This window comes from Danio rerio, chromosome 2 (assembly GCF_049306965.1).
Source record: "Danio rerio strain Tuebingen ecotype United States chromosome 2, GRCz12tu, whole genome shotgun sequence".
Taxonomy (NCBI): Eukaryota; Metazoa; Chordata; class Actinopteri; order Cypriniformes; family Danionidae; genus Danio; species Danio rerio.
Window position 1 is genome coordinate 40,571,616 of NC_133177.1, and position 17,933 is coordinate 40,589,548.

Consider the following 17,933-nt stretch of genomic DNA (forward strand, 5'->3'; position numbering starts at 1 on the left):
AGAAACTAAAACTGGCTAAAAGTAAAAAAAAAAAAAAAATGTAAAAACTCAAAAAAAGAAACTGACAAAAAATGAAACTACAGGCTAAAACTAAAAAAAGTAAAAAAATAAAATTGTTAAAATATATACAAAAAAGAAAAAAAGCACTTTAAAAAAATCAATAAATTTTAAAATATGAAAAAAAAGCTTGACATTATTAATAATAAATTAAACAAAACAACAGGCCAGCTACATCAAATGCAAGCTGGCTTGTAAGAGATCCGTCTTACCACATGGTGGCAGCTGAAGGCCTTCATGACAGAAGCTTCATTGAGGAACTCAATTCTCTCTCTGAGACTGGCAGACTCATTAACCGTCTTCACCGCCACACGCGTCTGCGACTCTCCTTTCACTATGTCCTTTCCATTGCCCTCATAAACCATACCGAAAGATCCCTGGCCCAACTCTCTCAATAGAGTGATCTTTTCACGGGGCACTTCCCATTCGTCCGGCTCATACACTGAATACACATACAGAAACAGACATCTTTGAGGAGGAGAAGATCTCAAACAGAAGAGAAAGTCATTCCAAATCTGATAATCAACCTAAATCAATAAATCTGTTAATTTGATCAACTCTGGGTCTATTAAAACAAAATTAAAAAGGCTTGGATTTTCTGGCAAAGGTCACACACAAAAAAAATTGAGTTGCTCACCCTCATCTGGACTGAAATACTCTGGATTTGGAGATGTGTAAAGTCGGCCGGTCGGACCTTCTGTTTGCCTGGTCACACAAAATTAATTAAATTCATAAAGAATAGTTTCATCTGATGAGTTTCCAGGATATTTCCAAGAGAAGACACTTACTTTTTCTTGACTATGTAAAAGCCCACACATAACAATAGGAGCAGAAAAAAACATATAACTGGACCAATCACAATCTTCAGCACGTTGGATGGATCCACACCTGTTCAGAAACACACAACGGGGGGGGGGGGGGGGGGGGGAAATCAATAAACAATTGCACATCAAAAGAAAACTGTAGAGGTGCAGGACACAACAGATATTAGGGCGCTTTCACACCTGTAGACCAATTGTTTTGTTTCCGAAACGGAGATTAAAAATGTTACAATGTCGCCTTTTGTTCTTAGTGCGGTTTGCTTTCACAGGGCAAAGTTTCTAAACGGACCAAAATAGTTAAAACAAGTCAAGTGCAAGTAAACTCTTCTCATATTGATCAGAGTTTCACGGTTTATTTTTCAGAGTTCATCAGATTCTGCTCAGCTGTTATTGTAATTGTCATTATTGTAATTTTTGATGATGACCAATAAGACTTTAAGTGTAAAGGTGAGCTTTCATTTTGAATGGTGACACCCACAGACATCTTCACCACATATAAATCGGAGAGGTAAGACTTTCTCATACATGGCCTCATTTCAGTTGTCAAGGGCTGTACAAATCCATCTATTGAATTAACAGCCAGTCATTTTTTGAAACATTTAATTAGTTATTTTAAAATAAGAATAGGATATTTTACTACTTTTTTATTATTAATTATGAGCTTAAAAAAACGTTGGCTAAAATGATGCATTATACACTTATATTATAGAGGGAAATAACAGATGAACCGAGACTGCAGTCAGATCATGAAGCAGACCAATGTAGATCTTTCTTTCAAGGTGTCACTGCAGAAATGAACAAAACAATAGGCCTAATTCAAAAATTATACAATTAAAACATGGAAACAATATCAGATGGTCATTTAAGTCAATTTTCCTAATGGATAAACAGCTCTTTAATATTTTAGCGTGCTTTCACTCTCGTATTCGACCTGAAACATACATTTACCGGTAGGAATGATGACATCTCCACAGCGTAAAAAGTGCTGAATAAGTTGGCGGTTCATTCCGCTGTGGCAGCCCCTGATTAATAAAGGGACTAAGCCGAAAAGAAAACGAATGAATGAATGATTACATCCCGGCCTACTCATCATTCTCATTTATATAGCCATGTACAGTTGAAGTCAGAATTATTAGCTGGCCTTTGAATTTCTCTTTCTTTTTTTAAATATTTCACAAATAATGTGAACAGAGCAAGAAATTTTTCAAAGTATGTCTTATAAAATTTTTCCTTCTGGAGAGTCTTATTTGTTTTATTTTGAATAGAATAAAAGCAGCTTATATGATATTTTTTGATTGTCTACAGAAAAAAAACATTGTTATACAATAACTTGCCTAATTACCCTAACCTGCCTAGTTAACCTAATTAACCTAGTTTAGCCTTTAAATGTCACTTTAAGCTGTATAGAAGTGTCTTGAATAATATCCAGTCAAGTATTATTTACTGTCATCATGGCAAAGATGAAATAAATGAGTTATTAGAAATTAGTTATTAAACCTATTATGTTTAGAAATGTGTTGAAAAAAAAATCTCTCCGTTAAAATGAAATATACAGGGGGGCTAATAATTCTGGCTTCAATTGTATATGGCTAATACATATCCATAATAAACCATGGCATAGCCTGGTTCGTTAGATCGTATTGCTTTCTCACTACAATTGATCCGTTTCAGAGTTCGTTTCAAGCCAAGCCAAGACCACCTCATTGAGGCGATCTCGGACCGATTGATTTGGCGTGGATCAGAGCATGATTGCCGGGTTCACAAATGACAAACGAATCGAACTAAGAGGGCAAACACGCTAGGTTCCGAAACAAACTTCTAGATGTGAAAGCACTCTAAAAAAAGCTTACTAAAAACGAAAACGATCTAAATGCCAAGAAAAAAATATACGGAGTGGTAATTAATCAAAGGTAAAATAAACAACATTTTTACATTCCAATATACAAAAACAATACAAGAAACTGTCAGGAAGTGTTTTTGTTTGTTTAGACAGTGATATTCTTGATAACGTACTCGCATAGATACAAAAAAAAAAAAATCATATATTATATATATATACTACAATTTTAAATACATCCATGAGGCAGATTTCTTTTGAAAACAGAACTCATATTAAGAAATTAAATAGTTGTAAAGAAAATTAAGCAAAACCCAAAATAAAGCAGTAATACTTTTGACATTTTTTTCTACAGAATTTCTCCCCAAAATAAATTAAGAGGTTTGATACTTTGCGCTTGCTCTACAAAACTATATACTCAAAGGAATCATTTCATAAATTCATTGATGTGGATTTTATCCATCATTTAATAAATACAAATATGAGACTCCCAAACATCTATGTATGATCTTACGTAGGTCCTGCACATAGAAGTGTGTTGGCTCCGTCCATGATCCATTGCCTGCCAGAGAGGTTGCTCTGATCCGCACTGTATAGTTCCCAGGATGCACCACTCTCAGCTTGCACCCTCCGTCTGCAATATAATTCTTCCTGGATACGCAGTGGTGCAGCTCCTATAACAAGCATTTGCACAACTCGTCCATTAACCTGTGGCTTTTATCACAAATCCATCTCACACTAATACATACAAATATTACTCATCAGACTTTAATGAAAGCGCCAGAGGTCAGCATAAACAGTTCTTCCAATCCATCAGCTGAAATAGATGCATGTGGCACTAAGTGCAAAACCATCATGTTTTTTGTTTTGTTTAACCTTTAAATAATAATCATCTCCTGTTTATCAGAGGCTTTTCAAAAACAACATTAAGAACATTTCCACTGTCTCTGACTAGATTTCTCCATGGTTACAGAAACACAGAGCTGACGCAATGATGCTCAAATAGCTTGTTGATTTAGAGCTAGCATTCGCTGATTTCAACAGGACTGATCAAAATCTGATTAAAAGTGCAGCCAGCGTTCATGGGATCAAAGTGCCTGGAAAGAATACAGGCTTTAGTCTACATGGCATGTAAAAGTCTCACCTCTGTATCTCCCAGTCTCTTGTAATGGACTTCATAGAGAATAATCATGCCATTAGGGGCCTTGGGCTCAATCCATCTGATGTGCACAGAGTACTCGGACACCTCACAGGTGATCTTTCCCACAATGTCATCAGCTTTTTCTACAAGAAACAGACAATGTAATGGGGAAGTGTTATTAAAGTTTTGCCTATTTTAAACTTTGTACCGTTTTCTGAGTTCATTTCTAAATATGATCATGCACATAAACACATCGCACACACCCTGGTCATACATTGCATAGTACAAACAAAGTGTGCTCAATGCAGTTGAGTGGGCTTGACAAACCACCTGTCAGATATACTCTTTCCATTATTTACGCACCAGGAGTTTTGTTAGCAACACTTCTATGTTTTCAATAGTTGTTTGTATAAATAAGCTTTTGCATAGCTAAAGCTTTAAATATTTTATGTGTTTTTATTTTCTATCTCTATATAAATTCTATTCTATATCTAAAATAGTTTTTTACTAAATATTGCATTCCATATTGTAGATTCTCAAGCCTCATTCACACTACAAGCGACTTGCAGCGGCATTGCAACAAGCGACTGTTCCTCCGTCTATGCGAGCAACAACGTAAAGGAAAACGGAAGGTACTTGTAATTTTATGCAGTAACAATTTCAAAATCTGAGATTAGGTCAGACACAGATTCGACATTTTCTTTGTCTGTTTGTATATGACATACAAATTTACGGTTGGTGTACTTACAAACTCGAAATACAGTTTTGGGCATGGTGACCTGATTAAGAGTACAAATCAAAGAGCGACACTCCACTGTCACCATTACGTCATCGCTGTCGCATGCTTTAATAAACAGTGCAAACAGCACTGCAAACAGTGCACCTTGCATGATGAGGTCCTGAATCCAGACTGAAGGAAGCTTGTCGAGCAAAATGGCTGGGCACTCGAGCTCCCACACACGGTAAGAGTTTTGTTATTCCCTCTTTGAGAAAGGTCCGTCATGAGCCATAATAGAGGTCGGGTTCTATTTTTTTGCTGTGTTTCTTAGGATAGTGACCCAAGCGTAATGCAAGTTACCGTTACAGGCAGCGTGCGCAGAATTTCTCTGAGACTTATTTAATGGTGCATGATCTACTATTCTACATTCCTAATTCTACCCAATACCTAAAGCTAACAACTCTTGAAAAACTATTATTATGTAGCAACGTGGGGGTGGTTTGAGCTAAAAATTATACCATAAAACTAAGTGTCAGATCTCATATAGCCAACCACAGAGCATTATTAAGACTTTTAATAATTCAAAGGATCCAGCATCAAATAGTGCCTTGTTTGAAAACAGAAGTAATCAGCAGTAAAATGAGGTGAACAACGGACCAAGATCTTACCTACATGGTCGGGAAGTTTAAAAATAAATAAATAAATAAATAAAACTCATCCACGCTTCCTAATGCTGGGATTAGCAGGATGCCATAATATAAACACATTGTTATTCCACAACTTGACACTTTACAGATTTCGTCTTCATAGCCGTTTAATCATTGGTTTCCGTGTCCATGTTTACATACAACAACATGGATCTCTGGGCGGAGCTAAACAAGCAGTGATGCAGTAGAAGCAGGTGTTGATCTACTTCCTAAAAGGCGGAGTTTAGGCAGACTATTATATGATAAAGGGACATTTTATCAACTTGTTGTTTTAGCAAAATACCTTAGAAGCTGTTTTTAGACTAAGAAGTTTTGAGTTCTTAAACATACAAGATGTTTTTTTAAATTGTACAAAGACCTAATAATAATAATAATAATAATAGCTACATTCTAAACAATAACACTGCATCATAAATAAAAATCCTCTACCTTCAGGCATGGTGCGGGCACTGACGTAGGCTGCCATACTGCATCGAGTCGGGTCACTGCCATGGTTGCATGCATGGATTTCTATCTGGTAGCTGGTGAAATGCCGTAGATTGGAGATGACTGTTGACTCCTTGGCCTGAACAATCAGTGAAATCTTATTGGCCTCTGCTTCCTCTTCTGGGCTACGAGTAGCAGAGCCATTGGGGAGTGAGGAGGGTGTGGTGAAAAGACGAGAGGACGTCCTATTAGCAATGCCCACCAGAGATCTGCGCTGTCTTGATGGCCTGCATACACAGAAACACACAAGAGGGTCAAGATTTAAGTCCAATCTTATAAGGATTCTATTGCTATTTATTGCTTTAATTAAATAATTTTACTCAATTTTACTATAAAAATCAGCCAACCATGTTAAAGTGCATCTTGTTACAACAACCAAGACTATTTAAAAGATGAATATCATTTCCATGTTTACCCTTGTCTATTAATCAAATTGACTACCCTTTCGCTATGTTGGTGACTTTTTTTGCCCCGTTTATTTAAATTCTAACAAGATTTTTTGATTGCAAAGCCTTGATATAATCATTAATGTTGGATTGTTAAATAAACTGTAAAATTTGCAAATTGTGGGTGTGTTGATTCCTAGAGCTTGTTAAAATAACTAGGATCAAAACATTGCATGCACGTCAGGAGTTTTTGTGTGTCCATTTAAATGCTAATGAGCTACTGTTTCCGTCCTGTTTTAAACAGCTTTTTAGGGGAATACAAGCAAAACACTGTTTTCGTGTGTTTTTTTAAAATGCAAATCAGCTACGGTACCCGCCATTTTAAACACCCTTTTTTGGGGTGTGTTAGCAAACACTCTGTTTTCGTGTGTCTCTTTAAATGCTAATGAGCTACTGTTTCTGCCCTATTTTTCAGAAGAGGGTTGAGCCCTTGCCCTTTAGTAAAGACTTAGTAATTTTGCTAATCTTTTTTTATACTCATACTTTTCATATTTCCTTTAATAGCAACATTATATACTAAAGAGTGTAAAAATGAATACAAATGTTATTGAGACTTTATTTTAAGGCATAGTGAACAGACCTTTATTCATCTAAAGTGTGTTACTGTTTGAAAATCTGACATTTGAATGTGTGCATGCGTAGTCTCAGTTACTCTAAGTGAGGACATAATATAACTTAAATTATGCAGCCAACCTGACTTAGTGCATGAGATGTTTTAAAGCAGTGTGGGAAAAATAAAAAGGATATGACAAATATCTGATGAAGCTGAGCCTTTTCCTCCCTTTGACACTGTGATTAGTAGGAAAAGGGCTGCTATTATCACTTTATTGTTAAATCCAGACCGCAAATGACTTTATAATTGCACTTTAAAATTGGGTGGCAAATTACGGTTTAGGAAATATCTGGAGTCTGACAGAAATTAAAGCGACTACTCATTCAACACCTTTGAACAATTTCAAACATTAAGAACTTGTATACGCTCGAGTGCAGTTTTCCTTCTGCTGGCATTTCATGGAACATTGAGCAGGAACATCCCTGTTATGGAGAGGATTTGAATGTCTAGTGCAAGACAAATCATCAGCATAAACTACCTTTGAGTTTGAGATCAGACTTAGAAAGTAATACTTTTATTTGTATAGTGTGTTAAATAGATCAACAATACAGTAAAGAACAATTTCAAGAAATGCTGTGTCTGGGTTTTACACTGCTAATAATAATAAATGATTAAGAAAGATTCTTGAATACTAAATTATTCATTCATTCATTTTCTTGTTGGCTTAGTCCCTTTATTAATTCGGGGCCACCACATCGGAATGAACCGCCGAATACTAAATTTGTTTATTATAATAACTTCTTAAAAATCTTGTGACACGGAGGAATATTTTTTTTTTATCACTGGAATAAAATAAAATATAATTCAAATATAATTAAACCAGTTATTTTGGTTTTAGTCTTAATTTCAGTTTTTGGGTTGACTTCAGTCCAAATGGACTACAAAAACAGGTCATAAAAATAAGTAACAATAGCAACAAATAAATATTTTATTTGAAGAGGAATCAATGGAATTAAAATATTTTTTAATTTAAATCAATTTTAAATAAATTACTAAACCAATTATTAAAAAATAATAATAAAACGTTATGATATTATAATTATTTTACTATTTTATTACAATTATAATTATTTAAAAGGTTTTTAATTTCATAGATATAGCCTTAGCTTTAGAAAAAAAATTTCACTTAATAAATTGTGTGTATGCAATGTATGACAAATAAATGATATAAATGATTTGATCAGACGACACAATCTAAATGTGCATCTCCAGCAAAGGCTATTGTGGTCATCATTTAAGCAGCATAACACTATCACACAATTTACAAGCTACAAACTTCCAGTTCATCAGGTTCATTAAAAGCTTCACCTCTAGAGGGAGAAGAGGAGCACATCATGTGATTGGTGTTAAAGTGATAGTTTACCCAGAAATTGTCATCATTTACTCAATTAATTTCTTCAAAACCAATGTGTTTCTTTCTTCTCTTGAACACAAAAGATCTTCAAAAAATCCTGATACCTGGCACACATTGACCTCCACAGTATTTTTTTTTCCTTATGATGAAAGTTGATGTGTGCCAAAAAACAGCATTCTTCAGTATATCTTTGTTTGGTTCAGCAGAAGAAATAAAGTCATAAAAGTTTAAAATCACATAAGGAAGAGTAAATGATGAGCAGATTTAAAATTTTGGGTGAACTATCCCTTTAAGTATTCCATTTTCCAAACCACCACCAGAACACCACAGTCTTCAGTTATTTCCTCATGTATAAGAGCTCAGGACAAGAGGATTCAGCACTTTTGGTCGGTTCTAAGAGCCAAGGCTTTTCCGGGGATAAAGTGTCTTTGACAGTAAAACCACATTTCAACATCTAAATAAAACTAAATTCTTTTAAAGTCTGTAAAAACGCTATAAATAAAGCGTGCAGACCAGCAGCCAAAGACAACCATAATATATGAAACAATGAACGGTAGTGAGACTGAATTACTTCTGAAAGCAGTGCAGCCATTGTTGTCAACATTGTCCATTTCTACCACAAAGCAGAAAAAACATTTCCACCTCAAAACAAAGATTATACTAAACCAATGCCTTTATGAGGCATGAGAAAAAGTGTGTGTGTGTTTGTGGACTGGGATTTTTAGAGCCAACTGTGAGCTTCTGAAGGCCAAAGATACACAAAGACGGTGGAAAGGCACATAACAAAAACATGTATTCAAGGTTTTGGTGGAGTTAAAAACAACCTGGTGAAGGAATAAAATGGCCAACCACTACTACAGATGTTCAACCCTGAGCCCAGGACACGGGAGGAAACAGAGGAACACCAAAACAACACGAACCACTTGAGAAGCTCCACCCAAAGGATCATGTCAGGTGAAAAATGTGATGGCTGTACATTAACAGCGTCTTCTAAATGGAAATATCAAATGTTTCTGAGCCATTTGTCTTGAGTCAATCTAATTACCATTCTGATCATTGATCTATTTAAGCATTTTTCTAAATATATTTACATTAGAAGCATATATATTTACTTAATTCTGTTATTTTTCATGACTTTTTTCTTCCAAAATGAGCAGGTTAAATGTACAATGGGCTTTCAAAAAAAAAAAAAAATCAATTACAAGAGAGTTTTAATGATATTGTGACATGGGCTTTAAGTAATAATGCACGACAATGTCAGATTATAACAATAAATACATTAACTAGTCAACAACAAATTAGTAATTAAATAAATGTAAGAGGATAATAGATCTGTATATGAAACGGTTAAAATATTTGCTAAATTCCTACATATCCCTTAAATATGAAAATGATTATAACTTTAAACATACTGTTTATACATTAAAGACACCATATAACATATGGTATATATATATATATATATATATATATATATTCTATTTCTATGCATGCTGTATATTGCCTACAGTGTATACAACATTTGTGATATTTTTTATAAACTAGAAAATTATTTAATGGTTTATTTTCCCATTTGAAAGTTTCTAATAATTATATATTAGATGACATAAACTAGCTAGATGTTACATAGTTTAGATCATATGCTACAGTTTGAATACATGTTTTACATTTTTAAAAGTATAGGTAGTGTATAAACAACATATTGTCTACAAATGAAAAATCAATATACATAGTATTGTATTAATGTCTATGTATTTATGTTCATGCAATTCACGTTTCATTTGTGAAAACTCTATTTAATGTATTTAATAAATTCCCTATATATTAAAAGGTCTATAAAAGGCATGCTATAAATAAACATGTCTACATGACATAACATATAAGCTGTTATTAGACTAAGAATAAAGTCTTGAGTTCTGAAACCTAATTTGTTTTTATATAGTACAATGACCTTTTTTAAAAGATCAAAATATTTCCATTTCTTAGTTCATTACCAATTTAATAGTAGCAACATTCATATAATAACAATGCATTCTATTACTGCATATGCATTAATGTTTATGCAATTCACATTTAATTTAGAAAACCTTTATATAATGTACTCAAAAAAGTATGTTATGAATAAACATGTCTACATGATCTAGGTTATACATACATACAGATTGTCTATTCATGTAAAAGAGCTGTAATGCATAAGGTATATTATTTATATATGACAAGATTAATATCATACTACATAGATCGGAACCAAAAATAGCTAAATGTACTGTTATTCACAGAGAAGTTTATAGTTTGGGAGGATCATCTAATTGGTTAAATAATTTTCATCACTGATTATACCGTTGCAGTTTTTTCCACAACAGCTGAAAGAAGATTTACCTGAGCTCAAACACTTCATTATGGAGGTAGTTCTCAAAGGTTTTTCGATACTCCGTCTCTTCCGCCTCTTTCTTCAGTTGTTTCTCTGTTTTAGGACAAGCGCAGCAGCGGCTATCAGGGCCCTGCTCCTCAGTTTGGTTCCACTTCTGCTCCTCTTCGTTGTCCACTTGTGTGGGGGCTCTGGTGGGCAGCTTCATACCTGATCAACAGAAACATACAAGATCTCAACAGATCACCACCTTACAAATTATTATTATTATGTTCCTGTATGTTTTCTAACCTTTCTGGCAGTAATCAAATTTGTAGAGCTCGCTGGCCTCTGGCTGTTGCTGGCAAAAGACCAGGTAATGAGTGATGTTTCCATTAGGATCGTTTGGTGGCTTCCATTTTAGAATGATCTGGGATGAGGAGTTTGACGAGGATATGGGGTCCAGAGGCACTGATGGCTCTAAAATAAAAAGAATGAAAGAAAAAAAAAAAGTACAAGAAAAGAACATGAGTGAGTTCAAAACAAAGAGTTAACTTGATTTTATGTTATTCTTTTTATCATGTAATTATGTTTATGTAGTAAACAATTTCATTCTCAACTCCTACAACAGAGCTAGGTTTAGGAACAGGTTTGGTTCTTGCATGCAATTACGCATTATTTGATGTTATCACAACATTAAAGAAAAATGAAACTGCAAAGTAAAGTGTGACTGAATTAAAGCCAAATAAGTGGACTAGTGGAAAAGCAGACTCTTTTGCAAAACTCAATTCTGGTTAGACCACATTGTCAGACTGGGTTTCCAGTGAGACGAGAAGAATAACGTCAGCTTCCTCCTAAAAAGGAAGATGCAGGAAGGCACCAGCGATGTCGCAGAATGCAAACTCGTCCATTTGCCAAACCAGAAAGACACACCAAAAAAAAAAAAGCCCTGAAGCACTGCTTTCAGACTCTGCCAACCAGCTGCCGAAACAATGTTCTCAGCTTAGTGAATGGTTATGTGGTTTATCAGGAAGGAAAGACAAAACAAGCTCAAAAGGAAGTCAGACAGACACCTGGCCTGGCAGCAATGAAAGTGAACCACATCAGTTTTTGTCTTAAATCACAGTCTGACATGCAGCACACACTGCTGAGTGATTTCACAACACTAAAAGTCACCAGCAACCCATTTTGACCTCCCACGCCAAAACTGCACATCAAAATGAGCGTACACTGTGTGATTTTAACCATGACTTGGCTGTCTGAGACAAATCCTAAAAAAATCCCTTTGACCCTAGGCCAAAATCTGTATGGATGATTTAACATGAGCACTGCGATAAAGATTCACCTCTGAAGAGATTCTACCAGTGTCAAAACAATTCAGTTCTCAGTGCTACTGAATTGGGAGCTTCTATGTGAAGAAAATGACTTTGTATCCTCGCATTTAGTGTAAAGAGCTCTGTGAACCATTTTTAACAATACAGAAATGAGAAGTCAACTAAATGAGACAGATAAGCAAATAAGCAACAGTCCTTTCGCATCAGGGAAAAAACTGAACACTGTATTAAAATATTTTTTTCTGCCCTGCTTATTTATAGACAGATTATATGGAGTATAATTAAAGAAAATCTTTAGCTGTTATAAATGGTCTCAGATCACTATTTGTGATTTTAGCATCACATCAGCATGAGAACTAGAACCAATTCAGGGGAAAAAAAGGGTAAACTTCAAATGTTAATCTGCAAGAGTAAAAAAACAACAATTTGATGCATTCATTGAAAATAAACAAGGTAATGTGTTAATGCTGTACTTGACATCTTTAAAATGTCACGATATGCTACTATTAAAAGAAATGTTATAAATATGATGTAAAAAAGCTAGTGTACCAGTAAAAATCAATATTGTTGGGTCAAAAAAAAACATTTTAAAAAGGTAAAATAACCCACAGTTGAGTCATTCCATTCATTAGCTTCAAAACAACCCAAACTGGGTTACACTCAACCAGCACAAGTCCCCAAACCAGTTCATTTGCTGGCATCCGGTGCATCTAGATGTTTTCTGCCAACTGGCGAGTCAGGATGTTTAAATATTATTGGCTAAATTGGCTGTGGGCGGGATCACACAGACCAAAACACAACAACAGACATTCCAACACATAAAGCATATCTCAAAGTAGATTAACTGGCTGTAGCATTATTTTCCAGAGAAACAAGTATATCAACTTAGTATGTGTCCCAAACCTATGCCAACAAATAGTATTTTTATACATTAGTAGAGTCAAACAATTACACACAGCATCTTGAACTATTCTACATATCCACATTGTGGGCACGAAATATCAAAACGCAAATCTGAAAAGTGTTAAATAAATTTCAAAAACCATTTCAACCCAAAAATGAATATAGTCCTAGGCTCACCATTACAGAACCTGTCATAGATTAATGACAGTTGGAATCAACAACAGTAAAAAAAAAAAAAAAAAAAAAAAAATTCTTAAGACTCTTACTGGTAGCATTGGTGCGGACATAAATGATTTCACTCTTTGCTCCGTGGACTTGGTGCTCATCAGAAGCAGAGAGCTGTGTTTTGACCATGATGGCGTACTGCGTCCAGGGCTTCAGAGGGAAGATGAGGTACCCAGGCTCGTGCTCCTTTCCCTCTGTGGCGCGAGGTGGAGGGTCCACATCTGCTATTACCCAGCTGTTAGAGCCACACGCGTCCTGACCATCAAACTCAGTCACGTTCTTATATGGTCTAGAAAAGCAGAGAATTTCATCACATCCTTGGACAGTATTTCTCACTTCACTGAGCCCAAACTAGCAAAGTATAGCTATAAAATAGACTTTCGAGTCAGGATAACCTGCAACTTTAATACTGTGAATAAAAATGTTGTCTGTACAGGATATAAGTAGAGTCAATTTAGAAATTTCACTTATAGCTTAATTTCAACACATTAAATGAGATGTTTAAAATTATTAAGATTTATTCAAAAAGTCACTTACGCTTCTTTATACAAAACCATGAATCCTAGGAGGTCTCGAAAATCTGGTGGCCAGAAAGCTTCCCATTTTATTATGATCTTGTCAGAAAGTGTACTGATTCGGGTGAATTTTAAAACTTTGCTCTCACCTGGGAAAAACAACAACATTGCAATCAGATTTGTTTTGGAAAAAAACTAAACAAAACATTTGACCGTAAAGGAAATGCAAGGCTACGGTGTTCTCACATGAAGCCTGATCTCCATTTGTTTTTGAGACGATGTCATTCTTTGTTTGCCTGTTTTTGGTACCCGTCACCTCCTCCATCCTCCGGATTTCTGACATGCAGAGTTTGGAGTTGTGATGGAAAAACATGCGACCCTGTTGGATGGTCAGGTTGTGTTTGCTCCAGTCCCACAGCTGACGCAGGTTCTGGTTATCAAGGGCGTAAAATGAATAATTCCTAATGGGGAAAAAATAATGCAATTAAGAGAAAAGGACAGAACAGAAAGGTGACAACACATATATGCATTGCTCTCCCTGAGAAAAATGTGTCAAGAAACACTTTCAATGAGGACTCGTACCCGACTTCTTGTGTCTCTCCATGGATGATTCTGAGCTTGCGAAGAAAAGACAGAGAGACAAGGGCGTAAGAGTGTCTCACTGTCAGGTAACCAGTGATCTCCTCCAGCTGTCCCAGGTTAGCTTCTAGCTCAGCGGCTATGTTATCTAACGGAGAAAATGGGAAAAGCGCAGGTTTGAAAGACTACACTCATTTAAAGTGTACAAAGAACTAGGGCTGCACGACATTGGACAAAAACTGACATTGCGATATTTAGTTTGTCTGTGATAAAGTTTGCAATTTGAATATAATTATACAAGATGACATATCTCTATATGGAATGAATTCATCATTTTCCATTGAATGAAATTATTTTGTAGAAAAGTATCTCCATAAAATACAATCCAATTGAACAGATAAAAATAAATGTTATGGTTTTCTGTGGAATCTAACAGTATTGAAGAACAGATACCCAATAATAGTACCCAAATATAACTGTAAAGTGTAGAGTCGTAATTGAATAAATAAATAAATGCAATTGATTTTGGTTTATATATCAAAACGACCCCTTAACTTAAGTTTGCTTAAATTTAACACAGTCACCAGTCTTAAAAACACATCCACATAAAAAATCTTTCACTATTTTAGGGTTAAACTTTGCGATGACTACACAAATCACATGTTCTGAACTGTGGTGCTGATCAACTATAATGCACATAGTGAAATCGATCAGGGCTGTGCGATTAAATAAAATCGTATCGAAATCGCAATTTGGACATGCATGATTTCTAAATCACCTTACAGCACGATTTTCCCGCAGGATGGTATTTAAACCAATCATAACGCAGCGTGCCTAAACAGAGCGCGAGAACAGGAAACTGAATAGTCTGCGTATACAGAAATGATGAGTTCAGCACAGGACTTGGTGCCAAAACAGTCAAAATCTGTGGTGTTGGATTAAGTTACTTTGAATACAGGAAGGCTGATGTATGACAGAACTAGGTCAATTGTAAGTCAGTCACATATTGCATCTAAAAGCCTGTGGAAACCGTGAGTGTGTCGCTTCCTTTAGCATTTTCAAAATGTTTTGCGGTCGCTCCCTTGTCGTTGCTCTGTGACAATCAATCGTTTTCACAGAAAATGAAAAACTAATAAAACATTGCTGCAGTTCCTTTAAAAGTTTTATGTTTGGAGAGAGCTAAAAGCACTTGGTGTTCGGGTGTCTTGTGTTTGTCTGAAGTAAACGAAATGTGTATATTCCATATGAAACTAACCGGTTAGTTATTGTTACGTGACTCGCAGTGCGGCATTCAGCAAAGTTTGTCTGAAAAGAGATGTTTTCATCTGGGTGCACCTGGAATATGCGTGCGTGCCGCTCTCAATATGTGCACGCAATCTATGCACCTCCATTGGAAATAATGGACTAGTGCGTGCCAAAGACGGAATATGTTAACGGCCTATTTCACGGCAGCGTCACAAAGAGGTCTGTGATCTACGCAGGACAAAACAAACCTGTGAACACACACGCAACTACTTCTGATATTTGATCAAGCAGAACATCGGAGCCTTAAGTTTGACGTCGCGCGGGCGCGCGCTCACACACATACACACAAACACATACATTTGTTTAGTTACAGCTTTACTAGGTGTTTTTTTTATGTTAATTTATGCCTGTTTTAGAGACATTACAGATCTTTGAAAAAGATCGAATTGCTTTCATTTTGAAAGGTTTCAGATTTTCGCTATAAACACAGATTTAGTCTGTCTGTGACAAAATCGTGATTAAAATTGATATCATGATATTGTTCAAGAAAAAATCGTGATGGGTTTCTTTTGTACATATCGCACAGCCCTAATATCGATGCTGAAACAACATATTGTGCAGCCCTACAAAAAAACTACTCATGTAAGCAGTTTTTTTGTCAAATAATAATAATAATTTATTACATATAATATTATTATTGTTTTCTATTCCCATTTGTCAATATATTTCAAAATATGTAAATTGTTCAACAGTAAATTAAATTAAAATGTTTGTTTATAATTATTAATGACAATTAAGCAAATGTAATAACATCAATTCCATTAAAGATCCTACTACATCATTAATCTGTCAATTAATTAAGAGTATAATGACCTTTTTCTTTTTTCAATTATTAAATGTGACAATGATAATACTACAAAAATATTCTATAAAAACAAATGTTCATAAGAAATGAACATTAATATACAAGAATGAGCGATATGTTATTAAAATAAATATGTAACAAGATCAAAACACTACACGCCACTTAAAACTAACAGTATAGCAGAATGACTGCCACAAACAGCCAGTTGCACAGTTTAGCTATTCACAATACACAAACATTTGCAGAATGCTGATTAACCAATCATAGACCATGAATTCCCTGGAGCCCTGTAGTAAAGAGGCCCTTTTGTTCTGTGCCAAGAAGAGAAATTGTATTATAGAGAGTTTGTTTGTTCTTACTCCCTCCGCGGATGTTGATGACCAAACTGCCATTGATCACAGTGCATCCTCTCAGAGCCTGCGCCGCGGTGACCGAGTCCACTGTCTTCAACCCCATGCACACTTTGGGACAGAGGCCAGCACAAGGGGTGCAGTTCAACCTGCGGCACAGAACACAGAGTCACATGTACACAAAGCCACGCTGCAGCCCTAAGCCATTCATCCACACGTGCTGCAAACAGAACACGGAAACAAAGAAAAATGCAGATATGATGGAGCGTTTCTATTCTGGTTGACGCAGAGTGTATGGCATTAAGACAATAATGGATTGTTTGTGTCAAGGACGTGGATCCTGTTGCGCAAAGTGTCAGCGCTGTTTGGGGTGGGAAGCGGAGGCATGGGTGACCTTGTGGGGCAAATCAAGGATGAATGAGACATTCTCTCAGACGTGCCAGAGACACAACTTAATCACTGATTGTTTTGGTAGATAACTCTGGCCTGACAGGGGAACTGTTTGTCTTCTGTGCAGGATGCTTTCCACGCCACTGTTTCCTGTCAAACTATGCTACACATGCTTGTACTACAACTGTACGACAGGGTTCAGCATGTTTTGTCAAGTCACATTTTGGACTATTGTTCTTGAATTTTGCATCGGGTACTCGCATGATAAACTATGGGTGCTCCAGAATGGGAATAAATTCTCAAAAAATAAATAGATATAAGTGATATAAAGATATAAAACAAACATGTTCAGGCACACCCGTCCCATAGCAAACAAAGCAAAAAGCCTTAATTATAAGACAAGGCTAGAGACGAGGCTTTTTTGGCTTTTAAAAAATTAAGACTAGTAATAACATTTAATATCATATCAGGCATAATGTACATGCACATGGAGTTCTAATTTTCAGTCAGCCAGTTTCCAGTGAACTATCTTGCCATTACAAAATCGCCATGTTTAAGATCTTCACTGCCTGACAGATATATGATATAAAGTGGGTATCTGACAGGACAAAAAGCAGTCAATTCAATTTTTCCACGTCATTTCTTTAAAATATGGAAATGCATTTTACCCCAGTATTTTTTAACAGAGTTTCTGACGGTGCGAGCATTTACATCTCACTTTATGCCTGAATAACTAAATGATTGCTTATGTCTATTTAATGGGTTGTATTTTATATACATTACAACATCAATGCTGTAAAATAAACTTTATAATTGAAAAGTCACAAAAACCTTTTACCGGACGTTTATCATTGGCTGAAAAACACAAGCTATGCATATAGCCTGTTCAGAAAATTACATCCGAACTAGCTGAAGAAATACCTACGGCACCCTGGAATCAAATCAATTAATAAGCTCATTTAAAATGCTGTTGGAGAATTTCAATAAAATGCTTGTATGA

The 17,933-nt window shown here is 35.5% G+C and overlaps 1 protein-coding gene across 6 annotated transcripts in view; it reads right to left on the reverse strand.

Moving 5' to 3' along the window:
- The window catches only part of insra (insulin receptor a), a 105,492-nt gene that overhangs the window by 6,546 nt on the left and 81,013 nt on the right, over positions 1-17,933 (reverse strand). For all 6 annotated transcript variants that reach the window (XM_073911792.1, XM_073911788.1, XM_073911789.1 and 3 more), the window contains 13 exon segments: positions 16,553-16,692; positions 14,087-14,231; positions 13,751-13,965; positions 13,527-13,653; positions 13,031-13,278; positions 10,840-11,007; positions 10,560-10,758; positions 5,711-5,994; positions 3,860-3,999; positions 3,230-3,389; positions 846-945; positions 695-762; positions 270-499 (listed from right to left, as the gene is read on the reverse strand). In XM_073911792.1, the coding sequence (XP_073767893.1) occupies positions 270-499; positions 695-762; positions 846-945; positions 3,230-3,389; positions 3,860-3,999; positions 5,711-5,994; positions 10,560-10,758; positions 10,840-11,007; positions 13,031-13,278; positions 13,527-13,653; positions 13,751-13,965; positions 14,087-14,231; positions 16,553-16,692 (2,224 nt within the window).